This window comes from Carcharodon carcharias, chromosome 2, assembly GCF_017639515.1.
Source record: "Carcharodon carcharias isolate sCarCar2 chromosome 2, sCarCar2.pri, whole genome shotgun sequence".
NCBI lineage: Eukaryota > Metazoa > Chordata > Chondrichthyes > Lamniformes > Lamnidae > Carcharodon > Carcharodon carcharias.
Window position 1 is genome coordinate 221,038,827 of NC_054468.1, and position 23,779 is coordinate 221,062,605.

Here is a 23,779-nt window from a genome sequence, read left to right on the forward strand (position 1 = left end):
GTCAGGCCGCCATTTGGAATAGATCAGGCTGACTTTCATCTTCCAAAGTTGTGTGCAAGGATCATGACTGAATCTAGGGTTGGTGCCTGCGGCTAATCGGAATGATATGTAGTCCTATGTATCAGTGGCTTTGAAGGTTAATTGAAGCTTCTATGCCATTGTAGAGAGGAAAATAAAGCAAGAAAACCCAAAGTGCACAGCTGTTTTTCCTGATGGCTGACCTTCTGGTGAACTCAGTAAAGGTTAGCTTGTAGATTATACAGAACCTAATGGAGTCAGTATATTTTCTGTAAAGTCGTGATTGCCCCTTTCATCAATAATAAATGGTGCAGCTAGAAAATGCTGCTGATGGCGAATAACTATTTGGCACTTCAGTGAAGGAGTTTTATTTGGTCTTTTTGAATTTGGCTGTACTCTGTAGCCTTCCTGTTCAGGAGGTGGGTGAATTAACAAAGGCATATATGTTTTCCCCTTTACAACGTGGGCATCTGTATGAGGACATTTTGGGAAGGAAACTAGATTTAATTTTGTTTTTAAAAGAATGGCCTTGTCTGCATTCTTCAGGCAATGAAAGTGTGCAATGAACAACCTGCTCTACCTGCTGTCTGGATGCTGTACATGTTTTTTAGTCGATAAGCCACGTACAAACATTTAATATTTCTTCCTGACACACAATATTCTCTACTTTCCTGAAGGTGTTGACTCTCTTTCTGAAGTAGGGTTTCCAACTGCCCTTGGTACCCTCCTGTAGCTTGCTAAAGTGACTGCTCTTCACATGTAAGCAGAGCCACTGTTTTGTTATACAGCCTCTGTTGGCCATCACCTCCAAGTGATCTTAATCTTACCTGACTGACATGTACATTCCATCAGGGCGTCGAAGTAAATTGATCAAAAGCGGGTGCTATGGCTGCTTTTCCACTCCTCATTCCGAGAATTTTTTTGTACTAGGGGTTCTCCTGTTGTATGTGTAATGAAGATAACTTGGAGGGTTCAGTGTTTCAATGTACTGACCCATTGATCCCAGGGACTAGCAGGTAAGAGGTGAGGTCTTCTTGGCCATACATCCTCTGGTTTCCCAATCTCAACTGAATCACCTTGGGCAAGATGCCAAACCAGACCATTATCTCAGGCTAATGTAATGTTCCCAAATGATTATGTCTCCCCATCCACTGAGTTAACACTGACAATGTTTTTGTGGCGATGGATCGTCATCGGAGTTTGTGTTGCACTGATGAAGTGAATGAGATGCATTGATGGAACTGTTAAGAATTAAAGAGCACTAAAGCCTTCGTGAAAAGGTTCAGCAAGGATTCCTTTTTTTGGGGAGGACGATTCATCACATGATGAACTTTGTCGCTTTACTCCAGTGTCTAACGCAAATGGTCGGATGGGGTCATCTCGTGTGATTTAGCTCATTATTGTCCCATTAATGGACAGAAGACAGAGGATGGTACATGTTGGTTAACTGATCCTCCAGAAGATGTTTCCCTTTGAGTTAACACCTCATGGATGGCAATTCACAGGAATTTGTCTTAAGCTTTTGGGATGCAGTTTTTTTTTAAAAAGCAACAGTGAAAACTACCCAAGGTGCAACAGAATTGACACCCACTGATATTCAGTTTTGTACCACTTTATCTCTGGTTGCTGCTATTCACATTGTTCTTTTGATAACTTTCTGAATCAATGAATTTCACAGAACTAAGGTAGCAGAAAAGACCATTTGACCCATCTGGTCATTTTTAAAAATTCATTCTTGGGATGTGAGTGTTGTTGGCTAGACCAGCATTTGTTGCCCACCCCTAATTGTCTTTGAGAAGGTGGTGGTGAGCTGCCTTCTTGAACCACTGCAGTCCATGTGGTGTAGGTACACCCACAGTGCTGTTAGAGAGGGAGTTAGGAACAATTAAACAACTCACTGGAGGAGGCTCCACAAAAATCCCCATCCTCAAAGATGGGGGAGCCCAGCACATCAGTGCAAAAGATAAGGCTGAAGCATTTGCTACAATCTTCAGCCAGAAGTGCCGAATGGATATTCCATCTGGACCCCTGCATCACAGATGCCAGTCTTCAGCCAATTCAATTGACTCCACGTGATATCAAGAAACAGCTGAAAGCAATGGATACTGCAAAGGCTTTGGGCCCTGACAATATTCCGGCAATAGTACTGAAGCCTTGTTCTCCAGATCTTGCTGCACCCCTAGCCAAGCTGTTCCAGTACAGCTACAACACTTGCATCTACCCGGCTACGTGGAAAATTGCCCAGGTAGGCCCTCTATACAAAAAGCAGGAGAGATCCAACCTGGTCAATTACTGCCCCATCGGTCTACTCTCGACCATCAGTAAAGAAATGGAAGGGGGCATCAATAGTGCTATCAAGCGGCACTTGCTTAGCAATAACCTGTTCACTGACGCGCAGTTGGAGTTCTGCTAGAGTCACTTGGCTCCTGACCTCATTACAGCTTTAGTCCAATCAAGGACAAAAGAGATGATTTCCCGTGGTGAGGTGAGAGTGACTGCCCTTGACATCAAAGTGCATTTGACCAAGCAAAACTGAAGTCAATGAGAATCAGGGGGAAAACTCACCACTGGTTGAAGTCATACCTAGCACAAAAGAAGATGGTTGTGGTTGTTGGAAGTCAGTCATCTTAGCTCCAGGGCATCACTGCAGGAGTTCCTCAGGATAGTGTCCTCGGCCCAACCGTTTTCAGCTGCCTCATCAATGACCTTGCTTCCATCGTAAGGTCAGAAGTGGGGATGTGCAATCATCAGTGAACAATGTTCACCATTCAAACAGTCCATGTCAAAATGCAGCAAGACCTGGGCAATATCCAGGTTTGGGCTGACAAGTCACAAGTAACATCCATACCACACAAGTGTCAGGCAATGACCATCTCCAACAAGAGAGAATCTAACCATCACCCCTTGACGTTCAATGGTATCACCATCACTGAATCCCCCACAATCAGCATCCTGGGGGTTACCATTGACCAGAAATTGAACTGGACTAGCCATATAAATACTGTGGCTACAAGAGCAGGTCAGAGGCTAGGAATCCTGCGATGAGTAACTTGCCTCCTGACTCCCCAAAGCCTGTCCACCATCTACAAGACTCAAGTCATGAGTGTGATGGAATACTCCTCACTTGCCTGAATGAGTGCAGCTCCAACAACACTCAAGAAGCTTGACACCATCCGGAACAAGCAGTCTGGTTAATTGGCACCACATCCACAAACATTCACTCCCTCCATCACTGACACACAGTAGCAGCAGTGTGCACCATCTACAAGATGCCCTGCAGGAACTCACCAAGGCTCCTTAGACAGCACCTTCCAAACCCACTACCATCTAGAAGGACAAGGGCAGCAGATCGATGGGAACACCACCACCTGGACGTTCCCCACCAAGTCATTCATCATCCTGATTTGGAAATACGTCGCCGTTCCTTCACTATCACTGGGTCAAAATCCTGGAATTCCCTTCCTGACAGCACTGTGGGTGTACCTATGCTCGCGCTCTCTCTCATTCTTTTGCTCTCTCTCTCACGCTCTCGTGCCCTCTCTCGCTCTTTTGCTCTCTCTCTCGCGCGCTCTCTCTCTCGGGCTCTCTCTTGCTCGGGCTGTCTCTCGTGCGCTCGCGCTATCTCTCGCCAAACCTTGATTTTAAAATTCTCATCCTTGTTCCCAACTCTTCATGATCCCACCCCCCCCCAATCTCTGAAACCTCCTTGGTATGTAAACTGGGGTGAACAGGGCACAATTTCAAAATTTGCAGGTAACTCAAATTTGGAAGTATTGGAACTGTGAGGAGGAGAGTGATGGACTTCAAGAGGACATAGAGGCTGGTGGAATGGGCAGACATGGGGCCGATGCAGTTTAATATGGAGAAGTGTGAAGTGGTACGTTTTGCCAGGAGGAACAAGAAAAGACATTATAAAATAAAGAGCACAATTCTAAAGGGATCTGGGACTTTATGTGCACAAGTCGTTGAAGGTGGCAGGACATGTTGAGAAAGTGGTTTAAAAAAGGCATATGAGATCCTGGGTTTTGTGGAGGCAGAGTACAAAAACAAGGAAGTTATGGTGAACTCCATAAAACACCAGTTTGGCCTCAACTGGTGTATTGTGTCCAGTTCTGGGCACCGCGCCTTCGGAAAAATGTGAAGGCTTTAGAGAGGGCGCAGAAAAGGTTTATGAGAAAGATTCCAGGGCTGAGGAACTTCAGTTACGATGGTAGCTTGGAGGAAGTGGGGTTGTTCTGTGCAGCAAAGAGAATATTAAGAGATTTGATAGGAGTGTTTAAAACCATGAGGGGTCTGGACAGCATCGATGCTGATAAACTATTATCATTGGTGGAAGGGTTGAGAACCAGGGACCACCGATTTAAGATGATTGGGAAAAGAAGTCATGTTAACTTGAGGAAAAGCCATTTTTCACGCAGTGCGTGTGTGATTGGGATCTGGATTGCACTGCCTGAGAGTGTGGTGAAGGCAGATTCGATCATGGTTTTCAAAAAGGATTTGGGTCATTATTTGAAGAGAGAAAATTTGCAGGAGTATGGGGACTGGGTAGGGAAAATGGGCTTAGATGAGTTGTTCTTGTCTAGAGCCAGCACAGACATGATGGGCTGAATAGCCTCTTTCTGTGCTGTAACCATTCTATCCTTCTATGACAGGTCCTGGCTTAGCAGAAGCTGTTTTCCCTCTCCTTATCCAGTGCTGAGCAGAGCGCTGAGAACTCATCATTGGTCCCTGACCTTCCGTATCAACTGTGTTTGTTGGTGAAATCGATAAATATTGTGCTGCAAATATTTTTTCATTTATTGGTTTTATGTGCACATCCCTATTTCGAAGTATTTCACCTTTTTTGCTCTCGCCCGCTCTCTTGCTCTTGCTCTCGCTCTGATGCTCCTTAAAACATATCCCTATGACCAAGCTTTGGGTCACCTTCCCTAATATTGTGTTACGTGGCTCGGTGTCAATTTTTGTTTGCTGGCATCTGAGAAGCATCGCGAAACATGTTACAACATTTAAAGGTGCTACATAAATTCACGTTCTTGTTGCTTGTTCTAAACATTTCGCATTACTGAGGGCCCCAAAGGATTTGGAGCGGACAAAAACCACTGTTCAGTGGTGCTGATCAAGTTCACAGAGTGTGATCTTTTGAATAATACATAAAAGGTGCCGGTAAAAAATTAATGCATTGGTGACTTGATGAATTATGATCCTGCACAAAGTGTCTTGCAGATGATAAAGGCAGCAATTTATTAAAATTTAAATGCTGTAAGCTGCTTCATTTGAACAGTTTATAATGTGATCGCAATAGATTTTAACAGCTTTCAGTTGGTAATGTGCTGGTGAACAGAATTGCAGACGCTTCTCCTTTTAGTCGCTTAATTCCCGATTGCTGGTTGTTGAAGACATCATAAATCATTGGTGCAGATAATCATACAGCGTGGGCACCCTGATGAAGAGTGAAGAAAGCTACTAATGATGAATGCTTAACAAGCAGGAGTATGTCACAGCCACGTAAGGTACTTTGAATGCAACAAAGATGTCAACCCTGGCTCAGTGGTAAACCCTTGTCAGGAACTGAGGCTGAATTTCTCCTCGAGTGTACTCCTTGCTTACAACTTCCCAAAATGATGCAGATTATTGCTGAATAATTTTACGTTCTGGCTGGCGGGGGAACATGGGGGAAATGTTTGTTTTACTGACATGACTTACATAAGCTTTCTGCCCTTCTCTGTGTGCTTTGAGAATATCCAATCAGTGTTGAAGGGGTCAAGCAACTAATAAAGAAAGGTGAGACACGGGGTAGAATCTAATGCCCTCCCACGTGGTGAGTTTGGCGGTGGGGGTGCATTTAATCAGGCGGGAGTGTGGGGGTGCTGCCTTCCTACCTCGTTCCTGATTAAGCCTGTGGTGGGAAGTTGTCAGGCGCTTAAGTGAAACCCTCCTTCAAGGACACTCAGTGCCTGTTTGAAGGACCCGGTATCGGGAAGCAGAGGGGCCTGCTGACAGCTACCCCCCCCCCCCCCCCCCGCCCCAACGCCCTTGCTGCCAACCCTTCTCACCTGTGACCCCCACCTCATGATCCCCTTCCTGCTCTTGTGATGTCACTTCGAGGAAATATGCTAATGAGTAAGTCTCCAGGATGTAAACCATCTGACCAGCAAACATTGTTCAGAGGAGTTTTCAGCTTAACTAGCAGCATGTGGTGTGAAGGAATTGCAGCTTTACACTTCTGGTAACAATAGCTGTTGAATCTTTATAGTAGAGCTGTCTGCTGAGCAATCGTATACCAAATCCTCAAATAAGCTACACATATGTTTAGTTTACCAGTCCCGTGTGAGACTGGTAAGTTTGCATTAAACAAACATAGAAATACAACATGATGGAAGCAGTGGTTCCTCTCTTAAATAAAATGAAGATTTGAAGATCACAGGAGAAGTTACAGACAAGATTTTGTGCTGTACAAAAGATGTACAACTCATTAGCACATTCTCTCTCAAAGTGATCTCACAACATCTGCCATCACATACCTGTGGCCTGAGGTCTATTCATGAAAGCAGGCTTTGGGTGGGTGTAGTACCAGCAGCAGCTACTGCCTCCCCAGTGGTGCTATAGTTCAGTAGAGCTGCCGGCCTCTGATTGGCCGGCAGCTCTCGGCGGTTGGGACCTCTGACCCCTCCAGGCTCCTTGATCCCTGAGTGAAACTTAATTTTTTGGGCCTTCCTAAAAGCAGTGACCTGGGGGACTCGCCAGCTCTCCAGCCAGCAGATGAGGCTTATGAACATAGAACAGGAGTAGGCCACTCGGTGCCTCAAGCCTGCTCCTCCATTCAGTAAGATCATGGCTTATCCGATTGTAACCTCCCACCAACCCCTGATAACGTTTTACCCCGTTGTTAATCAAGAATCTATCTAGCTCTACCTTAAAAATATTCAAAGACTCTGCTTCCACTGCCTTTTGAGGAAGAGATTTTCAAAGACTCGACCCTCTGAGAGAAAAAAATTCTCCTCGTCTCTGTCTTAAGTGAATTGTTATTTTTAAACTGTGACCCCTGGTTCTAGATTCTCCCATAAGAGGAGACATCCTTTCCACATCCACTTTGTCAAGACCCCTCAGGATCTTAAGGTTTTGATCAAGTCACCTCTTACTCTTCTAAACTCCAGCGGATACAAGCCTAACCTGTCCAACATTTCCTGATAAGACAATCCACCCATTCCTGGTATTAGTCTAGCAAACCTTCTCTGAACTAATGCATTTGCATCTTTTTGTTAAATCCGGAAAACAGTACTGTACACAATACTCCAGATGTTGTCTCACCAGTGTCCTGTACAACTGAAGCATAATCCCCCTACTCTTGTATTCAATTCCCCTCACAATAAACGATGATATTCTATCAACTTTCCTAGTTACTTGCTGTACCTGCATACTAACCTTTTGTGATTCATGGACAACCAGACCTCTCTAAATTTCAGAGCTCTGCAATCTCTCTCATCATTTAGATAATATGCTTTTCTTTTATTCTTCCTGCCAAAAAGGACAATTTCACATTTTCCCACATTATACTCCATTTGCCAGATCTTTGCCAGCTCACTTAACCTATCTGTGGCACTTTGTAGCCTCCTTATGTCGTCTTCACAACTTACTTTCCTTCCTATCTTTGTGTCATCAGCAAATTTAGCAACCATACCATCTGTTCCTTCATCCAAGTCATTTATATGAATTGTAAAAAGTTGAGGACCCAGCACTGATCCCTGTGGCACACCACTCATTACATCGTCAACCAGAAAAATATCCATTTATGGCTACCCTCTCTCCTGTTAGCTAGCTGATCTTCTGTCCATGCCAATATGTTACCCCTACACCATGAGCTGTTATTTTCTGCAATAACCTTTGATGTGGCACCTTGTCAAAGACTTCTGGGAATCTAAGTACAGTACATCCACCAGTTCCCCTTTATCTACAGCACATGTGACTCCTTCAAAGAACTACAATAAATTGGTTAAACATGGTTTCCCTTTCACAGAACCCTGTTGACTCTGCCTGATTGCCTTGAATTTTTCTAAGTGCCTGCTATAACATCTTCAAAAATGTTAGAAGCTATTATTAGTTATGACAGATGTAAGCTACCTGGCCTGTAGTTTCCTGCTTTCTGTCTCCCTTTTTGTACAAAGGAGTTACATTTGCTTTTTTCCAATCTAATGGAACCTTGCCCGAATTGAGGGAATTTTGGAAAATTAAAACCAACATATCGACTATCTCACTAGCCATTTCTTTCAAGACCGTAGGATGAAGTCCATTAGGGGATCTGTCAGCTGCAGCTCCAACAATTTGCTCAGTATCACTTCTCTGATGATTGTAATTTTCATGAGTTCTTCCCTCCCTTCCATCTCCTGATTTACAGCTATTTCTAGGATGTTACTTAAATCCACTATAGTGAAGACCGATGCAAGATACCTATTCAATTCATCTGCCACAACCTTATTTCCCAGACTCACTTGCGATAGGCTCAGCACTCACTTTGTTAACTCTTTTTTCTTTTTAAAATATCTATAGAAGCTCTTGCTATCTGTTTTTATATTTCCAGCTTGCTTTCTCTCGTACCCTAATTTTTCCCTCCTTATTAATCTTTTTGTCATTCTTTGGGCAGAATATAATGAACAGCAATCTTCTGACCTCCCACCCATCTTTGCACAATTATATGCTTTTTCTTTAAGTTTGATACTGTTTTTAACTTTTTCTATTAACCATGGAGGGTGGGTTCTCCCCTTGGAAGCTTTCCTTCTCATTGGACTGTATCTATTCCGTATATTCTGAAATATCTCGTTAAAAGTCGGCCATTGCATCTCAGTGGGCCTATCCCTTAACCTCATTTTTCAGTTCACTTTAGCTAGCTCTGCTTTCATGCCCTCATAGTTGCCCTTATTTAAGTTTAAAATACTAGTCTAGGACCCATTCTTCTCTCCCTCAAACTGAAAGTAAAACTCAATCATATTAAGATCGCTGCTACCTAGGGGTGCCTTCACTATGAGGTTATCAATTAATTCCATCTCGTTGCACAGTACCAGGTCTAGTATAGCCTGCTCTCTGGTTCCAGAAAACATTCTATGAACTCCTCATCTAGACTACCTCTGCCCATCTAATTTTTCCAGTCTATCTGTAGATTAAAATCCCTCATGATTATTGTTGTACCTTTGACAAGCTTCCCTTATTATTTTCCTTTATACTCTGTCCTACCGTATAGTTACAGTTAAGGGGCCTGTACACCACTTCCACAAGTGACTTTTTGCTTTTATAGTTTCTCATCTCAACCTAAACTGCTTCTACATTCTGGTTTCCTGAACTTAGGTCCTCCCTCTCTAATGTACTAACACCATCATTAATGAACAGTGCCACCCCTCCACCTTTTCCTAGCTCCCTGCCTTCCTAAAATGTCACATACCCTTCAACATTCAGGTTCCAATCTATGTCTCCTGCAGCCATGTCTCTGTAATGGCTTTCAGATCATGCTTATTTATTTCTATTTGCGCTATCAGTTTGTCAGACCCCTGTCACCTCCATTAATTATCGCCTTTAGGGTTTCCTACAAGTAACAATGCTTAGTGCACTCGGTCTAAACTAATGACAGATATTGAAAATCCAAAAGCAGTTTCCTGTGATGCACTGACAGATGCAGAATTGACAGAGCTTACAGACCAGTTGAGTCCCAGGTTTGACCCTAGTCACGTGGAGCGGTCTCACTTGGGATCGCCATAATGCTGCAGGCCCATTCTGGAATAAGGAGGTGGTGAGGTTGGGGACCTAAGTCTTCCCCATTGCTGATGTTTATCCAACAACTTCAGCAAGGTTATTACACATGATAGGCCTGAAATCTGAAGCTCCTCCTCCTGGATTGGGCTGCTATGTCCCAGGCCTCTCCTAAATGAATTCTAAATTTTAAACTGGTTATTCTGTGTAAGCAGTGCAGTTGGTGGTGGTGGGAAGTAGAGAGAAAATAAATGTATTGCACTTTAGCAGTTGATGGGGCGATGGAGGCCCTTTTTATTTTAGGTCATAACAGCACAGAAGGAGTCCATTCGGAGGCAATTTGCTGGAATATTCTCACAGGGACTGAGACTGCAAGTTCAATCAATTCCTTCCTTTTCACGTGTGACTGGAATCGAACTGTTTCTTCAATTTTCAATTTTTAATCCAGTGATTTATGAATAAGCCATGTGTTGCTGCAGAAACATCCTTTCTCCACCCATTCAAATGCCACAATTCTTCTCTCACTCTCTGTATGTCAAAACACTTTTCAGATGCCCTGACTGACGTTATAAGCCAACTCAATAATTCATTGTGGAAACTACAAGGAGCTCCTAACGGTTGAAAATGTGGGAAATTGGGCAGTGGGGATTGATGTGAGGCAACTGTTTGTTGATCTTCAAGGAATTCTGTATTTTGTGCCCCAAGGTCAATAAATAAATCTCGAGACTAATTTTTTGTGCTTGCCCCTGGTCTTCTAGTGACTCAAACCAGGAAGTTACTAAAATGGCCTTTATGCGCTGTCCAGGTGTCACTGAGGAATAAGAACTGCCATTTCTATAAAGCCTCTTTTTCATCCTTGGCATTTCATTGTGATTGAGTTAGATTGGAAATGCACTCACTTGCATTCTGGAGACAAACCATGCCATCCTACTTTTAATAGGATATACGGCACAGAAGCAGTCACTCTGGCCCAACCAGTCCATGCTGACATCTACGCCCCATCCGAGCCTCTTCCCATTTGTCCTCGCCTAAATCTAGCAGCGTAAAATTGTTTCCTTTTCTCGCAAATGCTTGTCTAGTTTCCTCTTAAATACACCTATATTATTTGCTTCAATCACTTCCTGTGGTATTGAGTTCCACATTCTCACCTCTCTTTGAGTAAAGAGGATTCTTCTAAATTCCCTATTGGATTTCTTGGTGACTATCCTTTTTGATGGCTGGCTAAAGGCAAAATACTGCGGATGCCGGAAATCCAAAACAAAAACTGCTGGAAAAACTCAGCAGGTCTAACAGCATCTGTGGCAAGAAAGACAGAGTTTACGTTTCGAGTCCTTATGACTCTTCTTCAGAGCGGGGAGAAGAAGGGTCATAGGGACGCGAAACGTTAACTCTGTTTCTCTCTCCACAGATGCTGTTAGACCTGAATTTTTGCAGCATTTTTTGTTATATTGATGGCCTCTAGTTATGCTCTTCCCCATAAGAGGAAACATTGTCTCAGTATCCATTCTATCAAAACCTTTCAGAATTTTCATGACCTCCATCAGGACACTCTTGGCCACCTCTTTTCAAAAGAAGAGAGACCCAACCTACCAATTCTTTTCCTGATGTGTGTACTGTGGTCAGCAAGGTTCCCCGATGTGGGCATCGCTGGCAAGGCCAGCATTTGTTGCCCATCCTGAATTGCCCTTTAACTGAGTGGCTTGCTAGGCTATTGCAGAGGGGAGTGCAGAGTCAACCATGGAGTCACATGTGTATGGCAGATTTCCTTCTCTAAAGGACATTAGTGACCCAGATGGGTTTTTACAACAATCAACAATGGCTTCATGGTCACCATTGCTGAGACTAGATTTCAATTCCAATTTTTTTTTTCTTAATTCAAATTCCACTAGCTCCCATGGTGGGGTTTGAACCCAAACCAATGAATATTAGCCTTGGTCTCTGGATTATTAGTCCAGTGACATTATCACTATGCCACCATCTCCCCACAATTAGCAATGAGGTAAATAAATGGCTGAGGGATAAATGCTTGGCCAGGACATCAAGAGAATTTCCCTTGCTGTTCCCTGCATCATGCTATGGTAACGTGCAAGTCGGCTTGACCTGACCGAGCAGGTGGGGGTTTTGGTTTAATGTCCTATCTGAAAGACGGCACCCCTGACAATGCAGTGCTCGCCCTTTTAAGCTTAGGTTGTGTGCTGTAGTCCTTGGAGTGGGCCTTAAACCTGAGGCCTTCTGACTTGGAGATGAGTTTGCAATCACTGGCCCTGCGCCAAAAATGAGAAGCTTGTCTGTCAGTAAAGTGAGTTTCAATGATTCTTTGAATGTAGGTCATTTTATGGTGGCTATTTTTGGAGCAGCACAAATACACCGAACCTGAGGAGCAAAAAAATAATGAATGTGTTGAACACTCGTAAACCTCAAGGGCATTTGACTTAGATCTGTCATGAGGCTACATTTGAAATATTGTTTTCAACTTTGGGTACCTTACTTTCAAAATGGCATTGATTAGGAATAAGTAGACTTTCATCAAGCAAAAAAGTTACAATGAACCTTTAAAAACATTGGCTCAGCCTCAACTGGAGTATTGTGTCCAGTTGTGGATAGTGCACTTGAGGAAGGATGTGACATCTTTAGGGAGGGTGCAGGAAAGATTTACGAGAATGGTTCCAAGGATGAGGAACTTCAGATTTGTGGTTAGATTGGAGATGCTGGGGTTGCTGTCCTTGGAGAAAAGAAAGACCTATGTTTAGAGAGCACTTTTCATGACCACAGGATGTCTCAAAGTGCTTTACAGCCAATTAAGTACTTTTTGAAGTGTAGTCACTGTTGCACTGTAGGAAACATGGCAGCCAATTTGCACACTGTGATCTCCCACAAACTGAAATGTGATGATCACGCAATCTGCTTTTGTGATGTTGATGGTGGAGTAAATTTTGGCTGCGGAGAACTCTTCTGCTCGTCTTTGAAGTAGTGCAATGGGACATTTTACATCCACCTGAGAGAGCAGCCAAGGCCTCAGTTGAACGTCTCATCCAAGAGATGGCGCTTCTAGTAAAGTGGCACTCCCTCAGTACTGCACTGTAGTGTCAGTCTTGATTTTGGTGCTCAAGACTGGGAGTGGTACTTAAACCTTGAGCCTTCTGACTTAGAAGCAAGTGTGCTATCAACTGAACCACAGCTGGCACTGACAAGTTGAATGTTGAGAAGAGATTTGCAAGAGTTGTTCAAAAAATTGAGAGATCTAGACAGAGTTGACAGAGAGCCACTGTTGCCATTGGTGGAAGGGTCTAGAACCAGAGGGCACTGAGTTCAGGTGAATGTCAAAAAGAACCAATGTGAAAGAGGAAAGGCTATTTTATGCAGTGTGTGGCTCGGATCTGGGATGCACTGCCTGAGAATGTGGTGGAGGTAGATTCAATCGTGGCTTTCCAAAGGGAATTGGATGATGAGCTGAAGAGAAAAAAATTGCAGGGCTACTGGGAAAGGATGAGAGAGCGGGACGAGCTGAGCTGTTCTTAGAGAGTTGGCATGGACACGATAGGCAGATAGTGTCCTCCTATAACCATTCTACGTAGCACCCATCTTGGTACCTCAAACAACTCAAAGCATTTCACAGAAAACGAATGACGTTATAGCCGTGATAATTAAGCATTAAGTAGGCTGACCTGAAGTGAAAGGTTAGCAAAATAGTCAGAGGGGTTTCACAAATCTGGCCTCCAGATGTCCTTGCCATTTTCAAGGTGACCCTTACTGATTTGCCTTGGCTGGGAAGATGTTGGAGATATGGAGCTGAAGGGAAACCTTCCCTTGTGATTTAGGATTGACAACCCTCCAGAATTGGCCTGGAGTCTCAGGAATTGAAGACCAATCTCCAGGGCACTGCTGCGTGCAACACTGGAGAAAAATCATAGGGACATGAAATAAGAGATCAATTTTTTAAATTTTCTTCGAATATTGTTCTTTACCAGATATAAAAATATTGAAAATGGAGGAGAAAAGGCTGTTTGGCTGATGATCAAGTTCCATCCAATTGGGTAATGAGTCATTTTGCTTTCCAATTGGTGTAGGCGGACAGTACATCACAAGGATGGATGTGTTGGCCGACGAATGGCTATAGCGTGGGGGCAAGTCACATGATAAAACCTCCAGGACTACATTTAATCACAGTTGCCAACCCTATACTTCTCATGTATGCAATCAGGATCCTTATTAATGAGGGAGGCACTTGGGGATGGCAGGCAGATTATATCTGGGTCTCTGGAACTAATGGGTTCCATACAGCAAACTGCCCCTTCCCATGTGTAGTTTCTTAATGAGACACGTGACACAGCTTGGAGGGGAAAGGAAAGAGAAACAGCCGTGATAATTTGTGGCAGTGAGACAGATTACTGAACCAAGCCATCAGGAGAACGATAAGTTTTACCTGGAGGCGCTTTTGCTTTGACCATCATCTTTTCAATCAGAGAAGTAAGTTCGCAATGGTTTTACAGGTGGTTTTCATCTGTTTGAATAGTGGAGCAGGCTTGGCAGGCCGAATGCTCCAATGTTCCTATGTTTATGAAATGGTGCTGTTAGAATGAATGCGTCAACCCATTCAACGTGTGTCAACTCTTTCAAGATCACACAATCTGCTTTTGTGATGTTGATTGTGGAGTAAATATTGGCCAGGACGCTGCAGAGAACTCTTCTGCTCGTCTTTGAAGTAATGCAATGGGGCATTTTACTTCCACCTGAGAGAGCAGCCAAGGCCTCAGTTGAACGTCTCATCCAAGGGATGGCGCTTCTAGTAGAGCGGCAGGTTGGTAAGGACAATATGCTGCCAGGTTACTGAAGTTTTGCAATGGGGTGGTTCCGAAATTTCCACAATTTTCCCGTGTTGCCTAGTGGGGATTCAGTTTAACATAGAAAAGGGCAGCGTTTCTCAAAAGCTGCAGCCATTGCGTTTATTTCCACATTTCTACCGGAGCGTATCAGCATTAACGCGTGGCACTTGGTGCCACTGTTTAGTTCATCACTGCTGACTGGTTCATGTCACTGAGGAAATAAGTGTAGGCAAAATAAGTGAATTTGTGGGTGGTCAACTATCACTGGTCAAATCTAGGTCACTTTGGAATTTTATCTTGTGTGTATAAATGTAAATATCTGAAGAAAACCATTTTCCCAAAAACATTTTAAAGTCGCCGGGGTTGCACGATATTAAACTGTATTCAACCACAAAACTGTCCCTGTTTTGTTTGGTCAGTAATATATTTTTCTCTTCCCAGGGTGGAATCTCTGCTGCGCTGCTCTCGTTGCAAAATGGCAAGATACTGCAATGCTACCTGCCAGGTAAGCTGTTTAATGTTGAAGCTTGAATCCGCCCAGTGGGGCGTGGTGTGCACTTTATTCGTAAGGTAATGAGACGAACATTGACGCCGCTATGTCGGCCAATGAGTTGGAGGCGGGGTGGAACTTATGGTAAGACTCGCAGCAAGCGATCTAACTCACGGTAAAATTGATTCTCTACACGCTGCAGCAAACAACTTGTGACCAAAACTATAGCAACATCTGATAAAAGCGGGGTGACTTCTCCAGCAGAATGCACTGAGTTGGGGGAGGGGGGGGGGGTGGTATTAAATGACACACATTATCTGTGAAAGATCCATTTCCATCAATTACAGCAGTAAAAGGGGCTTGCATTTACGTAACGCCTTTCATGACCACCTGAAAGCACCTCACAGCCAAGGAAGCGCATTTTTATTGCATTTATATACGGCCTTTCACAACCTCAGGATGTCCCAACGAACTTTGTAGCCAATTAAGAACCTTAGAAGTGTAGCCGTTGTTGTAATATGGGAAATGCAACATCCAATTTATGCGTGGCAAGCTCCCACAAGCAGCAACATGATAATGACCAGGTTGACAGGGGAAATTATGCAATGATCTCCATCCTGGCTGGATCTTGCAGGGTTACGTGCAGCCTTAAGATAAAACACAGGGGCCCGAGAGGGACTTTAAAAACAAATCAGTAGCTTGTTTTCCTTTTGTTGCACACCATTTTTAAAAAAATACTTTTGGATAACTGAAGCTGCGTTGCTGTGATGGCCTGGGTGTGTCCTGGGAGCGTAAGTAATTATAAAGAGTTCACAAAGGCCCATCGGCATCATACTCCATTATAGAGAGAGAGGGAGAGAGAGAGATTTGGTTATATATAGCTCAAGGGCAGGGTACACTGATAGCTGCTCAATTCCAAACTCAACAAGCACCGGGCTCCGATTTACCTGGCTGAAAATCCTTGAGCTGCAGAAGTCTATCGGTGACCCACATCTGCTTTGTAAACAATGTGCTGCTTAAACCAATGAAGCAGCACTTTTTTGGCAGGTCCTGTGACGCTTTTGAGTGTTTGCGGCCAAATAAATTAAATGGAATGCAGAAAGAGATGACCGGTTTTGAGGGGACGTCTGCCTGTAACTGGAATTGAGCCAAAAAAAAAACCTTGTTCTGTCTCGGCTCTACAACAGACTGAATTTCTGTCAGCTTATCTAACGGTCCCTGCATTCCAAATAATCGTTGATTAGAGACATTTCAGTTGAAAGGCGCAATTTACACAAAATATTATTATTGGAGGTTCTGTACTTGTTGATGGACAATGCTTGGATTCTATGGCTGCCCTGTTCTGCAGCTCAATATCCTGATTGTGGTGGAGGAGTGGGTAATGGTGCACTCTAGGCTGCCTGCTCTTGGGCCTATTGAGGCCCTTAACTGCCCAATTAGGTAACAGTCAGGGGTCTCGATCCACTCCCACTAACATAAAACACTGGGCAGTGGCAGGTGGGCTAAAGTGCAAAGGCCAGTTTTTAAAACTGGGCACATCAATCGGCGGGTGATGGGGTGCCTTATGCACATCGGGGGCACCCCCTCACCACCCCCCCAACAAGATGTGACCCTCACCATCACCCCCCCCCCAACAACGACACTTTCTGTTCTGCTCCACCTGGCCTCTGAACCCCGGCCCCCCCACCCACCTTGCTGCCCCTCCCTAGGGTGCTCGGTCTCTTCCTGCCCTAAAACCCAGGGCCTTTACCTCTCTCCAAATGCTATCGACCCTCCGTGGGCTTCCTTGCAGCCTCGGTGGTGTCCACGAATGAGTTCTGATGCTGTTGAGATTGCTAGAGCTGTCGACCAGTCAGATTGGCTGGCAGCTCTTGAGGGTGGGACATCTTCCCAGTGAGGGAGGAAGGTCGGACCCTGAGCCTGTGCATGCAGTCCGCAGCATGTTATCGGTGAGGGGCAGGCTTTTTAAAATCCACTTTGTTCGGGACCAACTTGTCTTCCAGCGGTCGGGGTGGTGCTGAGTAGTCCACCCCCCACCTCCCAACCCGGTAAAATCCAGCCTGTCATTCCAATTCTCTACCTTGCTGCCACTCTGACCTTTCTGTCCTTGGCCTGCTGCAGTGTTCCAATGAAGCTTGAGGAACAGCATCTCATTTTTTCACTCAACGCTCTACAGCCCTCTGGGCTCCACATTGAGCTCAACAGTTTTGGATCATAACCCCTGCCTCCATCTTGTTTCATTTGTCTTTTTATTTTGCTGCTTCAGTCTTTCCTCGTTTCTTTCTTCAACCCTTCACGACAGCTGCTATCTAGCCATTCAGACCTCTTCTGGACACACCTTGTGTTTCTTTTCTTTACCCATTACCACTGCCTTTGGCTTTTGTGCCATGAAACCTTTTGACACCTAATCTCTCCTGCCCTCCACCCTACCACAGACCCCTTTTGTTCTTGCTGCCCCCGCCCCCCCCCCCCGGCGGAAAAAAATAGATGCCTGATCAAGGGATTTGACATTGGAAAGGGGGGGGCCCACTGAGAGCCACACCCCTGCCCTTGGCTCTGAACCCCTACACACCTCTTCCCACAAACCTCCCCCTCCCCCTTCCTGGGATTCCAGTACCTGTCCTCCTGACGGCAACCGTGGCTTCCCCTGTGCCGCTGCTGAGCACGAAAGCTGCCGGCCTCTGATCGGCTGGCAGCTCTCGGTCGGCGAGACATTCCACCCACCACCACCCCCCCCCCCCCCCCCCACCGCCCCCCCCCACCCCGGGTCTTGATTCCAGAGGAAGGCCCGCAGCTGGCCTTGCCATTGCCTAATTGGTCTGTGGCTTGGCTGGCCTTCCCGAAAAGAGGCCGTGCTAATCTCTCGGCAAGACTCCCCATGCCCCAACAAAATTCCGCCTACTAACTCTATTTCCCTCCTTGGACGCTGCCTGACCTGCTGAGTATTTCCAGCATTTTCTGTTTTTATTTCAGATTTCCAACATCTGTGGTATTACAGTTTTGTATTTGTGTGAAGGATAGTCGTGTTTGAAAACTGGCTCTTTTTTGAGGTGGTACGGACAGGAGCGGGTTTAGTTTAAACAGTCCTGATTTCTCCTCTTGCCACAAAAAAGGTGTTTTGATTTGCTTCCTCCTTTATAAGCGGTGGTGTGTTTCCCAACTTCTCAGTTTTTTCGTGATCCAATTTTCTATTACCCCACAGCAAACCCGAGGTAGGATGAACTCAGAGGGCTAGTTTATTTGCACACACACACACAAAGTGCTGGAAGGGGTTCGCTACATAGTACCCTTTGCACTCACACAGTAAAAGAGGTATAGAGAAAGAAAGAAAGATTAAAGGGCAAAGGCGACAGTTGAAAAGAATTATTGTTTCACACGTCCAGAATCGAATTCCAGTGTTATATTCCTTCACAGAGGTCGGCAGGCTGAACTGATGCTAGATAATTCACTTTTCCAATAGGGTTGACTTCACAATGAGATAGGCACGCAGACATGAAATCAGCCTTGTAGGCAATGGCACAGAAGTTCCAATGGAAACGGTGTAGGTGAGACCAGATATTCAGCCTGGCTGTAGCTACTGCAGGTAGATGGAAAGATGGCAGACAGAGCTTTACAGCTCCACAAGGCAGTAGTACAGGTTCCCCCAGCTAAGGGTTCATGTCATATGACTTTCACCCTGCCACTTTGGCTTTAACAAAGTGTGTGTATCCCTTTGTATGGGTCCCTCAGAGTTGTTAATGTTTCAACCATTAAGACTTGAACGGGAGGTTGCGGGTCCTTTGTCCTAGCATGCAAATCGCCTCCAGTTGGCCAGGCCTGGCTTAGAAATGTAGATGGTCTTTGTATTTGAATTTGGTCTCAGCAGCCACAAGGAGGTCATTAGGGTCTCTTTTGAGATAACGAGGTGTCAGTTTCTGCGAAACCGCCATATTAGCGCCTAATGTTTGAGGATCACAGACAGACATAGCTTCAGCTTTTTTAAAAGATCTTTGTCCAGTTTTAAAATTTTAGAAATTAGCCATGAGGATATCCATATTTATAAAAATGTAGAGCGTGAGGTCTTAGTCTCCTGACAGGGGCAACTACAGAGCCAAGGTGAGTAGATGGACTTCATGATGCGTTATCTACTTGAATGGTGGAGAGGCCTCAAGGGGCCAAATGGCATATTCCTGTTCTGATATACCTATTTTTTTTGTTGGTTAACTTTGTCTGTAGAGGGTTCCCATTGGTTGTTGGTTTTGTGTTAAACTAATATTTGCAACTGTTGAGTTCCTTGCTCATTGTGTATAACCAAGCTCCTATGGTTTGTGTACTCTGTGGGGAAATCAGAACTTAAAGCACTTCAGGTGATTTGCTTTGTTTCCCAGTAAAGCTCCACAATTTGCAAGGACAAAACCATAATTGAGAAGGGAAGAAAAAACCTTGAGATATTAAAACTTGCCAGTGGCTTGAGGGCAAAGACCTTGATTGGAATTAATAGCAAAAATTCTGCAGATGCTGGAAATGAGAAATTAAAAAGGGGAAATGCTGGAAACACAGTTGAACAAAAAAATTTCCCATGGCAACATTTGGAAAAAGGCATGGGAGTTCTCCATGGCGTCCTGACTAATATTTACCCCAACATCATACATATTTACTGTCAACACCATAAAAACAGGTTAGTCCTTTGGTAGCAGAGAACTTGAGTATTGCTGAAAAAAAACACGTTGTCGAAGGTTTTGCCTTGTGCTAAGTGCAATTCGCAAGAATACTGACTGTAATGGGAGCAACAATTTATACTGCATGAGAAGAGAGTGCTGATTGGTTGGCAAATGGGCTCTGATAGACGTGTGCCATGGAGAATGCACTAATTAACTGATGATTGACAGTTAACTGCCAAGCTTTGTTTAAATTCAAACCAGGAAGGTTGATCTTAATTGGTTAAGGCATTGCCCTAGGGAATGAACCACATGATGGCTGTCGCCTATTTTGTTCAGCTGACACAGGTGCAGTGTGTGTACATGTTCTTTTTGTCTGCAAAGAATAGGGCCTTGTGTATGAATACATATATCTTCTAGCATGCATAAGTGCGTCACATTGTGAACCTGACTGATATTCTTAAGTTAGTTGTCAGTGTAATTCTTAGCACACTCAGGATTGTTCAGCAAGTGTTGCCCAATCACAGAATCGCATCTAATGTTGGTCACTTACGTTTAGGAAATGCGAGCTGGTTGGTACCTTGAATGTTGCGATTATCTGGTCATTATCACACATCTGCTTGTGAGAGCTTGCTGTGTACAGTTTGGCTGCTGCATTTTCCTACCTAACTTTTCAAAAGTACTTCATTGAATGTGAAGTGCTTTGGTGAACAGCCCTAAGGTTGTGAAAGATGCTAAATAAATGAACTCCTTTCTTCTTTACGAAGGGAGGGTCATTGAGGTAGCTGAAGCTGGTTGGGCTGATGACCCTTTGCTGAGGGATCCCAACAAAATAGCCCGTTTGATCAGCACCCTATCCACAATTTAATCATTCCGTCCACTACCAACGCACAGTGGCAGCAGTGTGCACCATCTGCAAGATGCAATGCAGCAACTCACCAGGGCTCCTTCGACAGCCCCTTCCAAACCCATGACCTCTACCACCTGGAAGGACAAGGGCAGCAGATGTTTGGGAACACCGCCACCTGCAAGTTCCCCTCCAAGCCACACAGCATCTCGACTTGGAAATATATCACTGTTACTTCACTGTCGCTGGGTCAAAATTCTTGGACGCCTCCCTAACAGCACTGAGAGTGTAACTACACCACATGGACTGCAGTGATTCAAGAAGACAGCTCACCACAACAACTGTTGGCCTAACCAGTGCCATCCACATCCCAAGGATGAATAAAATAGAAAGTGATGTCAGGAGGCTATGATGGCTGATTTCTGTCAATCACAACCATGATACTTTGCACTAGGCATGTCTGTCTATTTTCCTTTTGCTCCATATTTTCTAGGGTTCCTTAGTGATTCTAGATAGAATGTTGCTTTGATGTCGAGGATGACTGTGCTCACTTCACCTCTTGCATTCAGCTTATCATGAATATGAGGAATGGACAGAAAACTCTAGAGTGGGGGGGATTTAGCTCGTCTCCAATTGGCAGTTAAAAGAGAGTGGTTTTGTTGCACATCACTTTTCCCATTTTACTGTTGTTGGATTTGACTATGGCTGGGGTTCCAGCCAGGTGGTGCACATGGGACCCCAATAACCTCTAACCCCTGGTCTAACCCCATTCTTTCATCCCACGAAAGAATTTAAAAACAAAATCCACCAGATGAAGCTGTCACGGATCCTGCGAGGTTTTTTAAAGGTGCTTTTCGAAAAAATAAACTCTTCTAGTCGGGCCAGGCAGAGCATCCCCTGCCTGCCCACCCTCTCCCCCTTCCCCCCCCACCCTACTTCCTTCCCCAGTCACGGGAACCTTGTGAAAATCTCTCCCCTAAACTTCTATTTGTTTTCTTCCCAAAATTGCTTCGTTCCTAGGATGAGGAGCTTATAAAGAAAGGTTGAACAGGCTGGGCCTACAACATTGGAGTTTAGAAGAATGAGAGGTGATCTTATTGAAAGAAATAAGATCCTGAGGGGACTTGATAGGTTAGATACCAGGAGGATGTTACCACTTGTTGGGGAGACTAGGACTAGGGGACACACTTCACAATAAGAAGTATCCCTTTCAAGACAGATGAGGAGAATTTTTTTCCTGAGGGTTGTTAGCATGTGGAATTCTCTTCCCCAGAAAGCAGGGGGAGTTAGACAGATTTTTGTTAGACAAGCGAGTCACAGATTGTGGGAGTGCACACAGGAACATGGAGTTGAGACCACAATCAGATCAGCCATGATCTTAATGAAGGCAGAACAGGCATGAAGGGCCGAATGGCCTACTCCTGCTTCTAAGTCCTATGTTCCCATGTTTCTCAGTTGACTGGCAGAATGCAAACAAGTCCCGATGGGGGCTGCTGCGTGAGGTTGCACCCATCTGTCGGTGGCCTGACTAGGTAAAAACATGGAAATGGGGAGGACGAGCTGGGATCTACAAAGGATCATAGGCATCTCTCTCTGTTAGGGAGAAACAATTGAGGATGGAACCTGCGCCGTTGGCAATATCCTGCACTCCACACTAGCCATCTAGCCAGCTGAACTAACGCATCCTCTAAGTGCTTGTGTTTAAAAAGTATTTTAAGAGGGGATGAGAGGTTATTCCTCTTTTCTAACGCTTGCTGTTTATGGTCAGAGGAACCCTATGAAGATTTGGCCTTCACCTTTGCAGCCGCCACATAAATCTTGAGCACCAGACCCATTGAGAAACTTGATAGCGGAGGTTTCAATTTTCATTTGAGGTGAGGACTCGCCTACAGGTGTCAGCATTACCTGATCCTGCAAGACAAAAATATAAACCTCGAGGCTGAACGTGTCCTTGTCAAAAGAAGATTGGATTTGAAAACCCGTGATGAGTTAATTGCTGATGGCACTAGTGGGGGAATTGGAGAGATTGTGCAGCTGATTTTATATTGGTTCCATTGCTTTGTGTGGAGAGAGCTCCACTTGTTACTCAGCTTCCTGTGAAACAAAATCCCACCCTTTTTCTACATGTGAGATATCCAGACTTTGCTCCCTGTGTGGCCACGTTTGTTCATTATCTCCTTTTATTCTTCTTTTCCAGTATTGTGAATCTTCAACCACTTCATTTCACTTCTGTCTCCTTTTCTGTTGCTTAATGTCCTGTCATTATATCTGCTGTTCATGTTTTTTTAATTTAATTCTCTTTGTCTGTCTCTTCTTTTAATGAGGTCTAAAAGGACTTGTTATGAAGCAACAATTCTCAGAGTATTGGTGCCTTAAATAACTTAGAAACTAAATGAAGCATTTGTTTCAGAATTTTAACTCCTTCTGCAATTACTGAATGCTGAGTTGCTGAGGTTACACATGGTTCTCTTGACCCTCAGCGCACGTAATCTCTCTCTCGCACTCTCGCTACACACTGTCAAAGATGATCCTTCTCTTGGCCTTCAGCCTGTCCCCTTTGGTCCTCCACGTTCGAAGCCGCGCTCTGTATTTTTCTGTCCAAAGTGTGCGTGGTCAATGTGTACAAAATGCTACCACTCTCCCTACGAGACAACAAATTAGACGTGGCAGGGGTACAAGACCTCCAGACAACCTCAAACACTGATTTCCAAGACTTGCACAGGAGAGATGAGGGTAATATGAACTCTGTTAACGCATGCTGTCGATGTTGTAATGTTAATCGTGAAGTAGTTTAGAATTAGAGTAGTTATAATTGCAACACTAAAGTTAAGTTCGCAAGATTAGGACAACATAAGATTTGAATCAAACTGTAAGTAACTATTATCAGTCTTTCTCCAGAGGATGAAGACTTACAGGGAGGTGTAGTAGAAGGATCCGGTACATGAGGGTTAACCTGGGACTGAGTACAGTACGGCACGCTGGTGATATAAGAAAGCATTTGACCTAGAGCTTGGGTCAGCTGCTTAGAGCTAGGCAGCAACATGTAAGGACACGCCATGGAGTCCTCGCCATACCTGTACCCTCTACTGTAATTAAGTACATAGTTCAGAAAAGTTAATAAAGACTTCTTGGTAACCTCCACAAGACTGTTTAATGGTGTCTAAGCAGTGCACACCATGGGTTGCAACAAGCCAACAAAACACAAGTAAGAAAAAAAGAGACTTGAATT

The 23,779-nt window shown here is 44.4% G+C and overlaps 1 protein-coding gene across 2 annotated transcripts in view; it reads left to right on the top strand.

Moving 5' to 3' along the window:
* smyd3 (SET and MYND domain containing 3) overlaps window positions 1-23,779 on the top strand; it is a 921,006-nt gene that overhangs the window by 324,619 nt on the left and 572,608 nt on the right. For both annotated transcript variants that reach the window (XM_041182999.1, XM_041183000.1), the window contains exon 2: window positions 15,018-15,081. In XM_041182999.1, the coding sequence (XP_041038933.1) occupies window positions 15,018-15,081 (64 nt within the window). The remainder of the gene's footprint in view (window positions 1-15,017; window positions 15,082-23,779) is intronic.